Source organism: Ochotona curzoniae, unplaced genomic scaffold (assembly GCF_017591425.1).
Source record: "Ochotona curzoniae isolate NIBS_2020 unplaced genomic scaffold, NIBS_Ocur_1.0 contig_430, whole genome shotgun sequence".
NCBI classification, from domain to species: domain Eukaryota; kingdom Metazoa; phylum Chordata; class Mammalia; order Lagomorpha; family Ochotonidae; genus Ochotona; species Ochotona curzoniae.
In genome coordinates this window covers 9657055-9677238 of record NW_024466219.1, presented here as the reverse complement: position 1 = coordinate 9677238, position 20184 = coordinate 9657055, and the positions used below count along the sequence as shown (strand labels likewise).

The window sequence follows — 20184 nt, the reverse complement described above, 5'->3', positions numbered from 1 at the left end:
CGTTGTTACTACTCTTAGTAAGCTGTTACCTCTTTTAAATTTTTTCCATTTTAGTATTTAGGCTATAAAAGAATTTAAGAAAACATTCAACCTTGTGAGACTATGAAGAAGTGAAATATTTAATGTCTGCCACTCATAAAAGTTACATAATTTACATACGGTTCATTTGTTCATAACAAAAAAGAATTCATTGATACGAAAATTTCTCTGGAAAGTATTTTATGTTAATCTGTTTAATATGTTTTGGATAAACAGCTTATAGGAATAGTTTAAAAATTCTTTCTTCAAATATTCCCTTTAATAATTAAAAACCTTATTTCTCTTTTGTTCGTAGTATGTAACTACGAACTACACAGACTGGATTCTTCATAGCTCAGCCTATATTTGTACACTTCAATAACCTTGCTCATTGCATAGCAAACATGAAAACTCAGAAAACCCATGAATATTACCCTAATAGTCTGAAAAGGTTGTTGAAATTCTACACAGTATCTTATTCTGAGATTTATTTTTGCTACAATTTAAGTTTACTTCATCTTCATTTTTAATATGTTAACTGAATAAAACAAAAGAAAGTAAGTCATGAAAAGATAAGAATTAAGTAACAATATTACTCTAAACTACCAGGACTGAACCTCATTATACTGTTTGGATTTTTTCCTAAATATATAACAAGTTGTATGTGTGCTGTGCTGCCTCTATAGGACAGTGTTCAAAATTAACTTCAACAGTGTATATTTAACATAAAGTTAACTATGTTTGCATCAAATAAAATGTTTATTAATGAGAGCTATTTATCATACAAGAAACAGCAAAGATAAGTCATCATACAGAGATGTACACTAGAGGTGACAGATGTAAAAGTGCATGCAGAGATTTCTGTTTCAAAAGGAAGTGATAAACAATAAGACTAAAATTACTGGGGTCTGATCCCTATACTCTCAAATGAGTGGAAGCTCTTCTTTGAATTTACAATTGTTAAATGCCATGAACAGTTAGTACCGGTACACATTAGCAAGCAAGTGAAATGAATGTTTGGGGGACTTTATTTTACAACTATTTATGCTTGACAAATGTGTGGGGGTTTTTTTTTTCAGTAATAGTTTTCTCCAAATATGGGGTGGACATATTCCTGCCAGGTTGTTCTGGTTTGCACCTGGCTTATCTGGTTTCATTTTAAACCACTTAATTTTAAGCCTTCATTGTGTTAAGATACCATAAAGAACAAAAGTTTTGTTAACATTCAGCAAATGACATTTAAGTCTCTGTCTCTCTCTGGTTTTGGCTCAATAAATTTTTAAATGTATGATTATCATAACCTAATAGTGTCTTTGTCTTCACTGCAGTGGATTTCCGATCAAACTTTCCCCTTCTTTTTATACTTTAGGGAATTTTCAAACGTCGGGATGTTTGGCTGTAATGCCCCAAGATTTGTTCTCCCTGAAAAAAATCATAGTGACAATTTATTAACTACAGAGCAACTTGGCTTTTAGGGGTCTGCAATTCTATTTAGATTTACAAATATCCATTTGTGCTGAATAGACCTAGCATTGAATATTAATCATATTTAAGTTTTCTTTTCATGCAATTACTTTCTCTAATTTATTTTTTTTAATCTAAAGATGGAACTGAATCAAATCAGTGGGGCATTACTTTTATCAAATATATCTCAAGGTAATTCCAGGTTGAATTATACTGTATATGCAACAGTGTGTGCATTTAGTATGAATTAGAAGCTTGGACATCTAAAACCTGCTCGTATGTTTGAATATTTGAAATAATTTTTGCTCCACCATTTTTATAGCTTTCACATACACAGACTGGACACACGCTAGTACAGGTAAAACTCAAAACTGATGGGAAATAAAACTCCTTAGATTCAAAATGGTTTATTCACACAAATTTAATAGGATATATCACAATTGTTTGGTCCATAAATATTTAGGGGAAATAGTTTCTATACAATGCATTTATCAATAAACAAAGAAACATGGACAATTTTGCTAGACCACTTACTGTACTATAAACACGAAGGTCAATATATAAGATTACTGAATTTATCCACTATATTTGAAAGAGTGCACAACTGCTTTCTATGACATGTTTGCCCCCTCTAACAGGATACACCATAAAAAGAGTTTCAGAAATAAGAGGTAAAACAGTACAAAACTAGTGAGGTGTCAAAAGGGCTTAAAACAGTTAATTTAACAAACAACACATATATCCTGATTTTCCACAAACTTACTTCCAAAGTTATATCATAAGGCACATAGGAGAACTGAGTTATAATTAGTCTACTTAATAAAGTAGATCTATAGTACCATTTATTGTTCTGTCAAAGAACAAAATTTATAAGTATCAATATTTTACCTGTAAAAGTGTATCAATAAGATCTCAGCTTTACCAAGGTTGTTTGGTCTGGTTAGTGGTAAATGCCCAAAATGTAATAGAAATATGAAAAGTCAAGATTTAAGCTCCATAGAAGATGATAACCACACTTGCTAAATATATAATGGCAATCACACCTTCTCTTCTGTTACAGTGTTAACTTCTCTTCCATCATCTTTTATTTTTTAAAAAATAAGCTACTTTCTGTGCTAATTTTCTAAAGACCCTGAGCAAAAGTTACAATAATGCACTTTAATGTGGGCAGTGAACTGTCAATATGTAACCACACATTTATACAGCCAGAAGGACACCTTGAAAGTCTAATAAATAGCCACTTAGACCGCCAGAGAAGGTTTAAGGGGTCCAAGGAGTGGACAACATGTGCAAAGTTATTCTGAACAATCCACTAAAGCAACACATGTATCTTGACTTCTTTTTTATTTTATTTTATATATATATTTTTTAGGAAATCCACATCTAATTGGTATTTAACTAGAACAGACGCATATGGATGAACATTCACCACTGCCCAGACCATTAAGATTTTAGTTTAAATTAAAAGAAAATAAAATGTTACTGTAAACTAGGAAATCTATTCAGATCAGCATCCACTAGGCTTCTGAGTTTATCTTCTTTAAGACACATAACTTTAAATCTCTAATGTCAGAAGAGTTGTTCTCAACATATAAGTCAACCTATGCCTAAATGAAATAAAGCAAAACAAAACCAAAAAATTCTCATTGTTGATGTTAGTCCACTAAGATTTTTTGGGGTTTTTTGTTTTTTAGAAAAAAAGAAACATAATTCATAGAGAATGCAAGAGACAATATCACGGTACAGCTGAAGCCAACTAATAGAGCTTTTGATTAAGTTCACCAATTTTTGACTTCTTAAATTATATTTTGCTTATTTCCATTTCTCACAGAAAAAAAATAATTTAGAAGTAGAGGTTTCACAGGTTTTTGTTTGTTTAATTTAGGAAGATAAAAGTATAGAATTTCAACTTTAATGCAGAATTTCCACAGACTTCTAGGGTGTTGAAGTACTTTTCACATGTTGAAAACAAATAACGAGGTAACAGATATTTTGGGTTATATACTCCTGAAAAGAAAAATCACTCTGGATGATTTTCTCACCTAATTACTATTTAAAATTGTATAGGTGATGTTTTTGTTTAAACATAGTCCTGACTTGAACCAATTCAGACAGGAAGTAGAAAATCCGACATAATTTTTCGGTTGAAATTTTTTTAAATGTAAAGTTTTCAAAACTCCACAATCATATACACAACTGCAAAATTTCGAAATAAGATTTCATTCTCTAAGTCACTATGACCATAACCATTCAAGTAGCAAGACAATAATTTGCTCATCATAATACCATTTTCATTTTTTTTTCTTTGAGATTCTGGAAATAAGTAACATACAATTTTAAGAGGCACTTCTTAGAATGATTCAAAAACTCTCCTTACCGACTGAAAGACCTAATTAATCAGAGAAAAAAAATATATCCAAATACACTTTGTAGACAAAATATGTTCACTTAACGGAGACAATACTGTAAACTCATTTGCCAAGCGGCTACAGATGCTACACGCCAAGCTGTTGTTTTTATTACCCAAATATCTTGTGGGTTAGAAGAAGGAAAACAAAAATTCTTGTAAATAATAAAATAATAATTAGAATAATAATTAAAAAAAAGAAGAATTGAAGAAAAAAAAAACCAATGTTAGAAAAGGTTCGTTAAGGTAGTTTGTGAGGGGCTTCCAGACTCGTGGCTGTCCAAGTTAGAGGTCACGGATGTCACTACAGTGATTGTGGGATTGGTCAGGTCTGTTAAAGTGGTCGCAGTGCCGGGTGGACTGAGAGCGCCGCTGTCTGCTGAGGGCGGGGCCGGAAGCGATGGGCCATCAGCTTTATCAACACCCCCATTCTCCTGCCGCAAAAGGTTCCTTCTGAATTTGGCTCTTGCGTTTTGGAACCAAACCTGCAAACCAATCCCAATTGATTTCTTTACCGATGTTTATTTATTTATTTTTCTCTTTCTCCCTTCTTTCGCTTTAAAAAAAATTCTTTTAAATATGTGTTTCCATTTAAATAGAAACGTTTCTTTTTCTGGGGACTGAAAGGAATATTTTTTTCCCTTTTTCTTAAGACAAAGTCAAGGAAAACTACAAATCGATTTTTTTACTCTCCTGTCCCCCCACCCAAGCATTAACGGGTGCTACTTGGTTCATTTGGCTTTAAGTGGAGATAGCATGGAGAAGGAGGTATGGGGAGAAAGGGGGAGAAAATAGCCCTGATTCTTTACCTGTTCTCTTTAAGAACTGGGAGGGGCAAAGCCCTTAAAGTACCACGGAGTACAAATCCCTCATATGGAATGAATACCCCTGTCCCAAACAGCCAGGGCAGGCAGACATACCTGCTGATTGCCACCAAACAGTAAGGGAGGTCATAGCTGACTCACTGCAATATGCTGTGTAACTCCCTTAGGTTGTATTTCCCTAGCATAATGAGCTCAGCGAAGCAACCAAACAGCAGAACTCACTCCCAGCATTATTTTCTAATCACAGTGTGTGAAAACACTTACTCTCATTGGAGTCAGAGACACTGATCAACTCTTAACTTTTAGATATATGAAGGGGGAAAATAAAAAGTCTGCCTGAATCTGGAAGACCACAGCATGTGAGTGAGACTGCCAAGATTTTGCTGAAGACAGGACTAGCAGGTCCCTCACAAGCGTGTGCACTGAGCTTAAAGCAAATGGAAATTTCTGGAGCCACGGCTGTGCAAAGACCACCAGTTGCACTTGCACAGCAGTGGAGTAAGCTGTGCTGGCTGTGGGGGACCCACCTCCCCATCTGTGTATACAGAATGTGGCTACATTTTTAAAAAAGAAAAAGCAACCCTGGGTCTCTCTTTGAGAACCCTCCAGGAACTCCTTCAAGATCCCTGAGCAGGTTAGAGGGAGATAACTAATACAAACTAGCAAGAAGCAGTGCAGGAAACCTCTGCCTTCCACTAAACAGGGAAGTGAACTATTCATGTGAGGGAGATGGCTCTACGAAATCAGCCAGTGATGGAGGAATCTTACCTGCAAAACTCTTTTGGTGAGGCCTGTTTTCTGAGCAAGCTGTTTGAGGTCCTTGGCATCTGGGTTGTGGTTGATGGCAAAGTAGGATTTCATGGTCCGGAGCTGGTGGTGCTTGAAGGAAGTCCGCATGCGCTTGGTCTTCTGGGAGGGCGGATAAGGCTGCTGATCCCGGTCCAAGTGGTCAGCCTCGTTCTCATTACAACCTGTCATGGGAACAGCCAAGAAACCAGAGCTCAGAGGAAACTGAGATTGCTACAACAGAGTGACCATGACAAAGGCTGTGGACCCAATCTTGGTTGGTACACAGATGAAAAGAAGGAAGTTCATGGCCAAAGCCAGTGGAGCAAGGCTGTTACTGTGCATATAACTGAAGTTTATGTAATGGAAGCATTATTGAATAAAGCCTCTCTTATTCCAGAAAAACACTTGGGGAAATGAACTGAACCCTAAATGGTGGAAATGAACCTGGCAGAGATCCCTAAGAATGAGATGAAGAAGCCCTCTCTCAGCAACCCTGCCAGCTCTGCAGAATATCCTGAGACCCCCACATTTTGCCTTGTACTTCTGAGAACAGATCTACTATCTGCTGAAGACGCAACTTCCTGTCAGGAGCCATATGGCAGGCTTACCCAAGTCTAGAAGTTTCTGAGAGATCACCAACTAAGAGGGTTGGGGGAAATCCATTCGAGTTTCTTGACTTTCCACATATTCCCAAAGGTCTGTCAGTCAGGAAAGAAGTTACAATGTGGCTGGAAGAGGGACCAAGTCAGAAACTAAAACTGTGCAAGTATCTTGTATAATCACAGGAATATTTCTGAGGGCCCATAACTATCATTGGTTAACGTAAAGGTGTACCATGAAGTAGACATCCCTCCGTGGAGTTATTCTCATAAATGTTTCTGAGAGATTGCACATACGCTTGGCTTTGCTTGGACTGTGACTGTCTGCCCCCACCTCCTTGCTCCCACCTCCCAACTTCCAGCTCCCACCTCCCACTTCCCTGTGCTCCCTGTCCCCATTTTCCACCTTCCTGCTCCCATCTCCCACCTCCTTACTCCCATTTCTCTGCTCCCTACTCCCACTTCTCTACTCCCAACTTCCAGCTACCACCTCCCACCTCTAGCTCCCTTCCCACCGTCTTGCTCCCAGCTGAGAGACACTGACAGTGCTGACTTGCAGGCTCAGCTCTTGGTTCCTGTTGCTCTGGGTATGTTAGAGACCACGGACAACTTCTGCTTCTTCCTGGCAGAGCCCTACTCTGCACCAACAGGGAAACAAGTCAGCCTTCAGAATTCACTGGAAAGCCCTTCTCCCCAGGATGCAAAGCTGTGCATTCAAAAGGGCATTTCCAACAAACTACTGGCTCTGCATAGGAAATATGGTTACAAAGTGGAAATATTTTGCTCACTATTTACAGATTCAGACAACCTCTCCAATTAAATCCTTACTTCAGATATAAAGCTGATGTTTATTCATATCCAATCACCCAGTATTACAGTGCATTATCTAAAACTAGCCTGATTATGCCTACTCAGTGGGAAAAGAAACCTGAATTTTGAGAAAAATTAAGCATGTCTTATCATGTCTTCTTCCATTCTCTTAATAGAATGATCATTTTAATAGTATCAGCAAATATGCATATGTATTCAGTAAGTCAGCACGTATACAGAACCCAGAAGTTTGATGAGACCAGAGGTCAGCTGCATACAAAACTCACTTAACAGTAAACTCTGCCCAGTGTAACAACACTAAGCACAAATGAAGGTCTCCTTGTTTTGTGTTTCTATGGGATACACAAGTTGGAAGACACCTGAGAAGGGAGCAGGTGAGTTTGCTCAGGAAATGCCTAGATGCTACTCACCTGAGCCAAACATGGAACCAGGATCTCCACAGCCTTCAATCACGACTGTGAAACATTTACTCATCAGCAAAATCACAGATGACTATTGATACAAAGCAAATCATCTCTAAGGAGAAGCCAAGTCAGACATATGCATCCAGATGTTGAACACAGGCCTCGCACATCCAGCAGAAATGGTGACACCTGTACCCAGCCCCATCAAGCTCAAATACTCTGCAGAACTGTGCTTTCCTATCCTCAAATGGATGAAAGCATCATCCCTGGACCTACTATCACACTGTGCTTATCTCCAGTAAGCTCAGCCACATTTCACACCTAGGTAATAAACTTCCCCACAATAGAATGACCAAAGAGGTACTTGCTAGATTCTGGAAACTTCAAATCAGATTCCATTCCCATTGTGAGTAACACACAACTTTTCTTGAACACTACATCAAATTGAGTACTACAATGGGATAAAAGATTTAACATAGTGTTTAAACAATGCCCTCAGAATTCCCACCCTCTTCTAAGAGTCAGAAATGAATATGACCCTCAACGTAACCATAAAAGCATGCATCTTTGAGATGAAGTTTGTGAAAATAACTGTAGCAAGAGTTGATGAAATTACCTTCCTGAATATGCACTCTTATTTTATTGCTGATTTTAAAATTCAGTCAAGAAATGTAGTGCATTGGATACTTTTAAAGAGCTGTCTCAAAATAAAATGTATAATTGAGTTAAGATGTAATCAGGTCTTTATTGAGCAGATATTACTCTACATGACTTTCCTGTGACTATTGTTATTGATGTCATGCAACTTATGACAGAAATAGACTTCTTCAATGGAATAACCCATTATCTTAAATTATGTACCTTATGTAGCCACAAATGCATTATGGAAGTTTACAAATAATTGTGTTTCCCCATGAATTATTTCTAAAACGTCACAGCTTCCTCTCATCACCTCAAATAAGAGACGACAACTGCCTTAAAGCCACTTTAGACACACACTTCTAAGGGCACTGCCTAGCCTATGCTATGAAATTAATGAGACTATCTGAATAGCTTCTTTGTTGTTGCTGTTTTGATAACACTGTATTCTTCCCAGTCTTCTCTCCTAAAAGGAGAGTGTGTGGTGAACGTGTGTAACTTTGTGAGAATTAACCGATCCATGGGAGACCACTAGGGGTCAGTACCAGGCTAACTTAACAACCATCAGGAACCCTAGAAGTTTGCAAAGGAAAAAGCAACCTAAGGCAAGATTTTGACAAGTTCCCAAAATTCAATTCCTCTGCAAATGCTAAGTTATCCAAGTGGGCAGTGCCTAGCCTTCACTAATATCTTCTCACCCCGAAGGGTTTTAGTTCAATCCAGCATTCCAGAGGAAATTCCCCATGTCTCTTTTTAAAACATCTGCCCAATTAATGTGAACAAAGGAATAAGCTAAATTAGAAACATTTTCATTAAAGAGCGTTTGCTTTACGTCAAGCACTAACCAACATTTGCCAAGTTTCACATCTTCTCTGAGTCTCGAATCCATAAACATGCTTCATGTGTATGTTTCTGAAAACACATCACCCGTGCAAACTACATCTTGTCTAGTGTCAACATTAGCCTTTAGGAGACTGGTTGACATTTAAGCAGAAATGGCAATGCACAAGCCAAAGAAAGCTAAAACAATGACTTAAAACTCTGGATCCATTTTATTTTCTACATTCCACATGTTTTTAATTGGCCAAAGGATTTCTTTTCCTGATTTCATCACAAGCTGGCATTCCAGTTAAGTCCTTCTCTTTAAAAACCCTGGGTTGATTTCTTCTTGGGCACCTTGAATCCACTTCCTCTAGATTATTTCCTCTGATCTTGACGATCTACCAAACACTTACTCAGACTTGGAGGACAAGTCCACAAAGGAAGTTGTGGATTTTAATTAAGGGGGCAGAGTCTCCTCCTGTCTGTGGTGAGGTGATGTAGAAACTCACAGAAGAAACGTCTCAGCAAATGTTCTTTCTATCCTGAGCAGGACACCGACTTTCTCAACAATCTGTAGTAGTACTAGTTTGCAAATTTAAGACCTAAATGGCTCAGCAGGAAATTGTCATTCTTGGTAAGAAATAAATCTATAGTTTTCTTCAGAGAAGAGGAGCTAAATTTTACTGTTCCTAAAGGTTCTCTCGCCTCTCCAACATAAAGTGAAATCCCAGGCAAAGACAAATCTTGCTAATTAGATTAAGTAAACAAGTGAAAACCAGGCTCCCTGCTGTTTGGTTAGAAAAACCTCACCTTTCTGCACTTTACTGGGCCTGAGACTCCATTTCCCCAAAGGAAGGACTTTACACTTGAATCCAAGTAGATCTTAAGGTGCTCTCGTTGCTTCCTTTCTGGTCTCCTCTTCCTCCTCTCCTCTGCTCTCCTCTCCTCTCCTCTCCTCTCCTCTCCTCTCCTCTCCTTTCCTCTCCTCTCCTCTCCTTTCCTCTCTAATTAGAGCATTAGATCCTTGGTGAGTGGTTCAAGATTCCAATGTCATCTTCTATTAATAAAGAACAATTAGTGTCCTGTCTTGCCCTGCCAGGGGACCATGCATCAAAGGAGATGAAGTAAGCCTGCTGGGCACAGTGGCCCCTAACCACAGCCCTGGCCCAGCACAGCAGGAGCAAGCAAGAGGACTGGCGGCTGCTCAGGGCTGGCAAAGCCCTGGACTGCACTGCTGTGCTCACACAAGTCAACCCTGGTGGAGTGTAAGCGGTGAAGCCCAACCCTTTACCTTTCTCCAGCAACCCTGGCGGGAATTCCCTGGGTGCAACTGTAGACACTGCTGAGCATCCTAGCACCCATTCTCTCTACAATCATGGGATAAAGTTATTTAGCAATGATCTGTCCTCTGCAGGTAGAACAAGAAGCAGAAACCCAAGACAGAACCCCTCATCCTGCTTAGCTTTCAGTTGAAATCCAGGACTCTTGATTCCTTATTCCCACCACCAGCTTTGTGACCCTGGGCAAATCACTTGACTTGTGCCTCTCTGTTAGTAGTAATGCCAGACACCATTCAGCAGGGACTGCAAGTGGAAGGAAGCTACATCTGCTGAGAGTGAGCGTGCTTTGGCTGGGTAGTCTGGGTGCTTCTTGAGAAACAAGCCTGACCACACAAGTTTTCCCAGATCCCATCCACCAGGGAGATCTTCCCTGACCTGAGTCTCTTGTTTTCTGAATGCAGCTAAGGTCCACCTGACTGTCAAAAGCCAGCCAGGACTTTCTGGGGTCCCCACATTCACAGTAGCCAAGACTCACAAGAAGAGTACAGTCAAGGAGGTTCTTCAGCATCCTCACCTGGGAGAAACTGACTGTCAAATGCTGGGCATGTTCTGGAAATAAGTGGAAAAGTGTACTCTCATTCCATTCCCTGTGTTTGTTTTCAATGACCAGAGACAAAGGAGCAGCTAGGCTCAGGTCCCCAGCGGGCCTGACCTGGGACCGTTCAGCCAGCCAAGCTCCACTCCGGATGACTAGGAAGACGGTGGAGAGGGACCAGTACTCCCTCCCCTGCAGCTGTTGTTTTCCAAGACCAGGGCTTGGATGGTTCAACACTCTTTGCCAACTGCGTTCCTGATTAAGTTTGGGCTGGGGACCACAGCCTCTGCCCCCTTTCACAGACCGGGATTGGGTTCTGAAGGTTTTTTGTTCCCCTTGAGGATTTAGGAAACCTCCTCCAGGATCTATAATTTGGCTCCCACAAAGGAATTGCCCTGAGGCTGTTTTGCTCCAACTGGGAGCCAGAAACTAATGGGCTCATTAACTAATGGGCAACCAGGATTTGGCTCTGCGTCTTTGGGGGAAATCACCACAACCCCCAGTGAGTGCGCTGCCCGTGCTGGCCCGACCCCCCACACTTCTCCCCTTTCCTCCTCTACCTTTCACAGAAGGAGAGGGTGCAACAGCGCGTGGCCTAGGAGGTAACCAGACCTTGGCCTGGAAGGAGCTCTCCTTCGGGCCTGGGCAGCTGAAGTGGTGAGGGGACAGGGGTGCCCGGGGCTCTGGTTTGGGCTCACCTGAGTTGTAACTGACAATGTCCACTCCCAGCGCCGGGCTCTTCCGCTTCCGGGGTCGCCCCTTCTGCACCGTACCAGTGCCATTGAAGTAGGGCAGGGCCAAGCCACCACTCTTGGCCGCCAGCTCCGTGTAGCTCAGCTGCGGCGGGTACTCCCCTTGTAAGAGGGTCTCGAAGTGGGCGCGGCAGTATACCAGGCTGTCCTTCATGCCGAAATGGTCGCCCGTGGTCAGAGTCTTGTTGCAGGTGGAGCAGGTGAAACAGCTCAGGTGGTAGACAGAATCTCGGGCGCGCATGACCATCTCAGAAGCAGAGATGCCAAGGTGGCAGCGGGCACATCTCTGCACAGAGAACCTTCTGGAAGGAAACAAATAAGTCAGGGATCTGGGTGACTAGAGGCAGGTGTCTCCCGCCCTGGATGCCTGGGTTCATGGAGTGATCCAAGCCCGAGACTTGGAAGGCAGGTGGGTGTCTGGCGGGCCACTTGGTTTAGCTCAATTTCCTGGTGAGTAAGACAAAGAATAAGAATAAGCCAAAGAATCCTTACATTAAGATCAGAAGAATAATTGGGCTGCAGCCCCATCTTCCTTTCGTGTAAAGTGGAGATTTTGTGCCTCTCTGTGTGTGTATGCTTAAAACAAAAGCCCGAGCAATCTTCCCCATGGCCCTACCGAAAGAATATTAAGTTACAATGCCACATGAACACGCCACATCAATTGCAAAATATTGCCAGGGTAAAGTAAAGTAGTGCCTTCACTTCGCCTTGTGCCTACGCAGACGCAAGGTTTGGCAGAGGAACCTTCAATTTTGATTTAAACCACCTCTGGTGTCTCAGCCAGGAGTGGAACTGGGTCGCCTGCGGATGATCTGGCCTTTGCCAAAAGGGAGAAGCCACCGACTCGCCCGCGGCTGAGGTTGCTGCCAGCTGCCACCGGAGTTAAAACCTAACATCGGCGCCTCTGCCCGCGACCCAGGTTCAAACCCAAGGCGCACAACTTTCTCAGTTCGTAGTAAGCGGAAAAAAAAAATCAAACAAAAAGACGCTCTGGACTGGGCGGACGCAGACAAGTCCACTTCCTTTTTTACAGATGCCTGCAGCCGCGCGCCGTAGCGTCCGCAGCACAAGCACCCGTCTCGAGAGCGGGAGATTCCCCTCTCCCGCTGCTCCCCACCCTCTTCCCGGAGACACAGCGGCACAGCGGCTTTCCCCAGACTTGGGGCTGGCAATCACAACTCGAAGGGACGAAGATGGAGGATGGAGCAGGTAATCCGTGCTCAGGCACGTGGCCCTCTCCAGGTGTGCCAAAAAAGGGGCGGGGGGAGGGCGCATGGGGTTGGCGGGAGGGGGTACCTGTAGTAATCCTCCTTGCAATAAATGCTGCCATCCTTGGCGAAGCAGGTGAGCTCCGACTCCAGGGCCAGCTTACATTCGCAGCACTTCAGGCACCGCAGGTGCCACTGTTTGTCCACTGCCAGCAGATAGTACCTGTCGGAGATCTTGCCCCCACAACCGGCGCACAGAGCGGGTTTCTCCGGGCTGAGCGGGGGCATGCCCTGTAAGGCAAGCACAGAGTCTTGCTCAAGACTGAGCTCAAGACTGAGGCTCAAGACTGAGCCTCGGGGCGCGCGGGTGCAGCACGCGGGATTCCTCCACCCGGGGTCGCCAGGCCCGGCGCACTCGGAGCGCCCGCCGCGGGGTCCTGTGCCACAGAGCAGAGACTGGTGTCAGCGAAGACGCTGGCCTTCTCTCCCGGTTGGGCCTGTTCCTCGCTGTCTGCGCAGACTAGGCACCCAAAGACATACATGCCATCCTGAATATCGTTTACAGAAGATCTGCGGCGAATTGTCCACAGTTTGGTGGATGTTCTCGGATTTGAATAATTACAAGCTTAAAAAATAATAGTAAAGTAGCTTTCCACTGCTGGAAAAATGTGATTGGAGAGAGAAAAAAAATAAATTTGGACTAGCTCAGATTGTCTTTTACCCAGAACCAAACACAGTATCACAATTACATTTTTCCAAATTCCTATGGGCAACCCTGAACTCAAAAGCAAAGGAAGACGTTGTTTGCTGTTCTGGCTGAGATAGAGCGGCATCAAGTATATCTGGGCGCTCCCGAACTTTCAAAACCCTCGGTTCTGTTCACAGTTAAGGGGCAAAATAACTGCTTCTAGCCAAGTGCCATGGTCGCATCCCCTTTGCCTGACTGCTCTGTTCCTTGGCATCAGCATGCTGGGATATCTTTGGCTTAGAAAATCCCTTCAGTTGAACTTACACCTGGTTCCTCACTGACAAATCAAGGATGGTAAACTCATCTTGAAAGCCAGGCCCTCCGAGAAATTCGGGTTTGGTTGGGTTGGCGCCCTTTTGGTTTTTGTTGTTGTTTGTAAACAGGATGACCACCACAGGGAAACCAAATTTATTCTCTGGCCCTTCCTCCGGGGGAAGGTGGGGAGACTAACAATGATGTGCTGAGCAGGAAACTCAGATAGACCGAGAAAAATCGAGTTTTGCCTCTTACTCCAGACCAAGGACCCTAAATCTTTATTGCCAGCATAAATGTGCTTCCACCGCCTACGCGTACTTGGCGGGACCCAGCACAGGGTTCACCAGGATAGAATAGGCTCCAGGCGTAGTAAGAGCTTCAGTTCCCCGCCGAGCGACCAAAAAAAAAAAAAAAAAAAAAAAAAATCTACTCAGCTCCGTCTGGCCGAATCTTGTGCGGAGACCTGAGTGGTCCTTGCCTTCCAGTTCCTAAGCATTTAGGGGGCGCGCATGAAAGACTATCGAGTAATTTTCCTTCAAGGGATGTGACGTTTGTGGCTGCGCTATGGAGCAGCGTTAGTGGGTTCATTACCTTGGTTCAGGGTTAGAAAGGTTTTGTTTTTCTGTTTTGCGTTTGGAGCGCACGCCGCGCTCATCCGCATTTTTTGTTTGATTTCCTGGTACACAGGACACCCCACGCAGCCTTGACAGGGGAATTCGTTAGGAAACGGAAGAGCCTGGAAAAGAAAAATCTCCGGGGTGCAGAGTCCCGAGTATGTGCAGAGCTGGAGGTGGCCCAGCCGCGCCCGAGGCCACTGCAAAGGTTGGGCTGACGGGCTCTGAGACTAAGAACCGCTGGAGTTCGGCCCCACTCGCCCGATTGCCTCGATGGCGCGCAGTATTCCCGGGCCCAGCTAGAGTTCGGGGCTGTGCTGTGGGGTCTGTAGCACAGGCCACCGTCCTGTTCCCGCCTCCGACTTGTCCGCACGCTCAGGAAGCACCGGGACAGATGGCAGCGAGCTGCGGGGTGGGGAGTGGAGGGGTGTCTCAGTAATGGAGACTTTTCAAGTCAGCAAGGCTACCATTTTTTACCCTGCAAACCCAGGCGGGCTGCAGGAAACTCACGCGCCAGCCCAAAGGGACAGACGACCCTACAACCTGCAGTCCCCATCTCCATGGGCCAGACCTGTACGCTTGGCTGCGCGCTGCGCTGCGCCCCGGACCGGTGCTTACCGCGTCGCGGCCGTTGAGTTGGGCGCCTTTGGCCAGGCGGGCCTCGGTCTTGGATCTGCGTTCCATCTCCTCCATGATGCCTTGGATGTGACCTCCGGAGATCCCGTGGAAGAGCATGGCTGGGGGGCGAAAGGGACACGAGTTGTCTTCCGCTCGGCAGCCCACTATTTCCATATACACACACGCCTGCGGCTCTCAGCTCATCCGAAGGAAAGCAGCGGCCGGGACCGCAGAGCGCTGCGCGCGCGCTGAAGGAGGGCAGAGGTGCCCGGGCACGGAGGGCTCGAGGGAGACAGGGAAGAAGAAAAGAGGCAGACAGAGTAGAAATTGGTGGGGGAAAGAACCCCCAAAAGAGGGAGGGGAAGGAGCCCCGGCGGCTCCCAAAAGGAGTTGTGCAGAAAACAAACAAATACGGGCGGCGGAGGAAAAGCGGGCTAAAACAGCGAATCTTTCGCCTCGTGGAGATCGAGTTACTGATGGGGAAACAACTGAGGGGCGGGGGCAGGAAAACAAAATATCTAGTTGAGTAAGAAAATAGTTGAGAAAGAGAGAGAGAGAGAGAGAGAGAGAGAGAGAGAGAGAGAGAGAGAGAGATTGAGCGAGCTATTTTCAGCGGATTCCCGGCTGCTTGCAAGTTCCCGGTGACGGTAGGTTGGGTTGGGGACTGCTCCTACCGGAGCTGTGTCCAATTTGTTAAGAGACTAAAGCCAGCCCATTTTTGATAATTTAGTAGGAGGAGTTCTCTCCCTGGAGCTGCCACGGATTTTTATTCAGACAACAAAGACCTGTCATACTCCTCTCAACCCCCTGGTGATGGGCAAGCGGGGACAAACATTACAAAGGGGTGGGGGATAGAGGGGGGAGGGGGCATCTACTTCCCGGCATCGCGAGCGCGCACTCGTACACACAACACCACGCTTCCAAGAGTTCTCAGTCTTCGCGTCTGAAAAGGGTGGGTGGGGGGAAAGAACCCCTATTGTCCCCGCCCAGCTAAGGAGGCCTGTTTGATCCCAGTTCTAGATTGGACCCCAGTTGAGGCACGCAGAACAACCAGCGCAAACTTCGTGTTCCCGTCCTACCCCCATCCCCGCCCCGCCCAGCCTCAGCCCCGGGTCGACCTCTTCAGCCCCAGTCCTCGTGCAGACCACTACCCAAAATCCACCCGCCGGGGCAGGCAGCGAAGCTCCGTGCTGCTCTGGGGATACTGCCGTGCCAGTCCTCCCAGCCTTCCCAAGTCGGTTGTCAAAAGCGGATGTCTGACAGTCCATTTCCCTCCCTCCCCCTCCCCCGCACCCCTCCGGGACTCAGGACCCTACCAGGAGCTGCAGCGTTCCCCAAAGCCAAAAGGGCCCGTTGGCAGAGCCCGTGTGTTGGGAGGTTGGTTTTGCGAGGAAAAAAAAGAAGAAGAAAGAAAGAAAAGACTTTCTTTTTAAAAGTTACATTGTGGGGAACTGGACGTGGCCTCTCAAACTCCTGGACCCTAATCTCTGGTGGTTTGTCCCCTCTGACCCAGTTCAGGCTTGGGGTGGGGCAGTGCAGGGGGTCCTACTGTCCTCCCGCCCTCCCTCCTTTGGAGATTCGCCTGCGTGGACTCCAGGGAGCTGTTCTCGGGCCGGGCCCCAGTGGGGACTTGTAAAGCTGGGCGCACGGCGCACTTCGGGCGGCGTGCAAGGAGGAGGAGGAGAGGAAGGTGAGAAGTGACGAGCCCCCCACGGCAGACCCTCTCCTCACAAGAGCCTGGCTTGTTCAGTGGCCGTGCATTCCGGCGAGCCGCAGCCACTCCCCGGCCCCATTAAAGTGGCCACAATACTCTGATATTGTCTATTCATTCAAACGACCCGCCGTGCTCCCCCACCCCTGCGGGGCCCTGCAGCGAGATGCGGCGGCCGGAGCCCACCCGCCTCTACCCCAGCTCGCGGTCCAGCGCGCCTATAGCTGCTCCTCGCCGCCTGCCCGGGGAACTGCAGGAAGCCGGTCCTGGCGGGCCCTGGCAGGTCCTGGCAGTGTGGCCGCAGACCCGGTAGCCTCCACCCGGGGGAGCCCGACCAGGAGTTGCGGCCAAACTCTGGAAAGATGAAGGAGGGGGAGGAGAGAGAAGGAAAAGAATGGAAGCAAAAGGGGAGCGAGAGCCAGGGGGAGGGGGGAGCCGCGAGGACAGGCGGGAGCACGGGGTGCAACGGGGCGCCTCCGTTCCGAAGCCTCGGCCTGTGCTCCACTTTGGCTGCTCTTCCAGCAAGTCCAAACCTACCCTAGTCCTCCACCCACTCCCTTCCTCAGCCCCCACCTCCCTCAGGGTAAAAAAGTAATGTTATTTGCAGACTGGGCGCTGTGAAGGTCCTCCGGGTGCCAGAACGCAGCTCATAAAACACAATTTCACACAAAAATGAAGCCAATCAAGTGAACTAAGCTGAAGAAAGCCCCCTCCCCACACGGGCGGCCCCACCAGACAGCGGAGCAACTATTTACTGAGAGTAATGTAATTAGCCCATTTTGGATGGAAGTGAATGCACTTCTCAGACCCACGTGCGCATCGCCAGGGCGCGGCCAAGCCGGGCTGGGCCACTTCAGAGCCACCTGCACAATGGAACAGCCCGAGGAACAGCCGCTGAGCCACCCAGCCCAGGAGCTCTGGGAGGCGCTGGGAGAAAAACGCAGTCGGTTAATCTTAGGCACCTCAAAACCCCGCACCTCCATACCACATGGTTAAGTTTCTGAACCAAACCCTCCCTTCTCCCTTCAATGCAGTCAGGTTTGGTAGTGGTTGGATTTGGGTACTGCTCCACAGGAAAAATTTTTAAAAAGGCGGGGGGGGGGGGGGACCCAGGCACACGTTCTCCATTCTTGCAACAGATGACTTTGTAGAGCAAAAGTTACCAAAGTCCAGGAAGAAGCGGGAGTGTGGGAACAGGAGGCACCTACAGACCTACATTCATTCATCCACTCATTCATTCCTTCCTGTGCCCCCACACAGAGTTCTTTCACCATCTGTCAGGTGCGTGCCGGCAGGGCACTCAGTTCCCCAAGTAGAATCCCAGCCAGGACTGTTCTTTCTTGTAAAACTCAAGTTAGTTCTAACTTCCCCCACCCAGGGAGTCTTGCTACTTCCCCCAAAGAAGCAAACTGCCAGGATTCCTGCTTCCCAGCAAATGCAGGAAGCTTACAGAAAGCTGGGGGGCTGGTGGGGATGAAGGGGGCTGCTGGGGTTGGGAGGTGCTGTTACTCCTGTGGAAGCAGTTTCCCATTTGTTCAGCCTCTCTCTCAGCAGTTTTGCTGGAGGAAGCTGGAGGAGCAGAGGCATGGGTGTCCTAAGCACTGAGGTTCCAGAGCCCTGGGAGATGGGCCAGGAGTTTCTCTTTGCCCCAACTCCTCCCTGCTCTCCAGAGACAAACATTTTTAAATAAAGTGAGATCTTGGTAGCTGCCTTTCTACAGATGCCTGGCAGTTCCCCAGGAGGGGCCGTGGCCAGGCACTGGGGACAGGAAGCCCTCCATCTCCCAGCTCTCTGGCTGAATGGCCAGCAAGTGTTTCATAAAAGTCAGAGTACTAACTTCTCTCTCTCTCTCTCTCTCTCTCTCTCTCTCTCTCACACACACACACACGCACACACACACACACACACACACACACACACACCATCACTGGGACAGGTGCATTGAGCTCTGTGGAGTCTCTCCCAGGATAGTGCCTCATGCTATCTTGAATCTAGAGTTTTTCCTAGGAGCAGTGGAGGTAGGTTCCTTCCTCTGAACTGTCCTCTCTCACAGCTGAGTATAGAAAACCCATCAGCTCTGCCAGCACTGTCAGGCTTTGGGATAACTGAGGGCTGAAGCCCAAGGGGCAGAGGACCGGAGGGTGGAGAGGGTTTGGGATCCTGGAAGCTCCATGAGGATACAGTAGAAGGTGTCATCCTTGTAACGAGCGCCCACTTGGACAGGGGGCCCAGACCAGTATCATCTCCAGAGTGAAGAGGAGGGTAGCTGTGTCTCGCCAAGTGCACAAGGTGACAGAGCTTTTGGAGTTGGGCGGGGGAAATCACCCCGCAACAGCCGAGTCACCTGGAGGCCCTGAGGTTGCCCTTTCCTCTAGTCACTATTAAGCAGGCCCAAGGGCCCCTCTGGACCCAAACGCACAACTCTTGGAACGGAGTTCGGCCTTTTGGCACTTTGGGGAGCACGCTGTGACCCAGGGAAAGTCAGTGGCGTGGCCCTGACACTGGGAACCCAGCCCTGGCCCCCGGATGCCCTCACTGCGCTGAAGGCGCCAATTTGGCCAGTCGGGAAGGACCGAGGTTTAGGGAGACAGAACATTCTTCGGGAACAAAACCCCAAGTTGGCGGGTCGGACTGGTGCTGCCGCCGGGGAGTGACCCATCCATTCTCAAGTACCATTGCCTGCTTTAAAACAGATGGGAGCTGCGGCCGGAGGGGTAGGGCGGGTATTAATTGCCTGGAAAAAGCGGCTGGCTGCTGTCCACCCACCAGTCCCGCTGGTAATCTCCCGCAGTGGCCCTAAGCTCAAGCGCGCTTTAGGCGTCAGCACCCGCAAAGCCTCCAGCTGGCTGCTCACCCGGACAAACTCCCGTCCTCCTTGGCACCTGAGTTCTTCTAGCTCGGGGCAGCCGATGGGAGAACTGGGCGCTTCTAAGATCTGAAGGCTCAGTGCCCGAGAAGGGATGCGCCCCCCACCCCCCAAGCCAAGGGACAGGTCCAGGCGGCATTCTTGGAGATCACACGCGTAAACGGCTGCACTGGAATAGGACTAAATAGCAGCCACAAAACAATGCGGGGAACGCCAGTTTCCAGGTAAGCCCTGGTTGCCAGAAGGAGAAACGGGGTTTTCCCGGGCTCTCTTCCATCGCTGGCAGCCCGGTTCTCCCTCCGACGGTCAGGAGTGCGCCCCTCACGCTCCGAGGTGCTGTGACACCGAGACCTCCGCCCTGCGTCGGGGACCTAACATCCCGAGCAAAGTCAAAGACTCTGGAGAGTAAAGTCAAACCAGGCGAAGCGCAAGGTTCAGGAATCCTGCCTGTCATGAGACCCTGAACGAGACTGTACTCCCGAGCCTACGAAGAACAGCTTCCTTTTTAAGATAAACACAGACACACACACGCACCCCTTCAGTACGGCTCACCGAGGCAGGCACATGCGTGTAGAGATACACGCGCGCCTCGGCCCCAGTAAGAGGCAGAGAGGGAAGGAGAAGGCGGTCGGCGTCTCACTCACCTGCCTCGAGAGCGGTGCCGTTCAGCATTCTCAGAACCGAGGGGCCGCTTGCGCCTTGGTGCTGGTGGCGCTGGTGGAGAGAAGCCGTGCGCGCGT

At 47.2% G+C, this 20184-nt stretch overlaps 1 protein-coding gene across 5 annotated transcripts; it reads right to left on the bottom strand.

Moving 5' to 3' along the window:
• Nucleotides 1–862: 862 nt before the first annotated feature.
• On the bottom strand, nt 863–20116 carry LHX9 (LIM homeobox 9). Of its 5 annotated transcripts, none has more exons than XM_040985202.1 (6): nt 20089–20116; nt 14868–14986; nt 12721–12923; nt 11371–11726; nt 5482–5684; nt 863–1440 (listed from the first exon to the last, which is right to left on the bottom strand). In XM_040985202.1, the coding sequence occupies exons 1-6, from the start codon at nt 20114–20116 to the stop codon at nt 1384–1386; spliced, it is 966 nt and encodes a 321-aa protein (XP_040841136.1). In that variant the 3' UTR covers nt 863–1383. The 5 variants fall into 5 exon arrangements, with proteins under 5 accessions (XP_040841136.1, XP_040841135.1, XP_040841131.1 ...); XM_040985198.1 differs by lacking the exon at nt 863–1440 and adding an exon at nt 4117–4374; XM_040985200.1 differs by lacking the exons at nt 863–1440; nt 20089–20116 and adding exons at nt 4117–4374; nt 9009–9014 and having other exon boundaries at nt 14868–14984.
• Between the last annotated feature and the right edge of the window lie 68 nt (nt 20117–20184).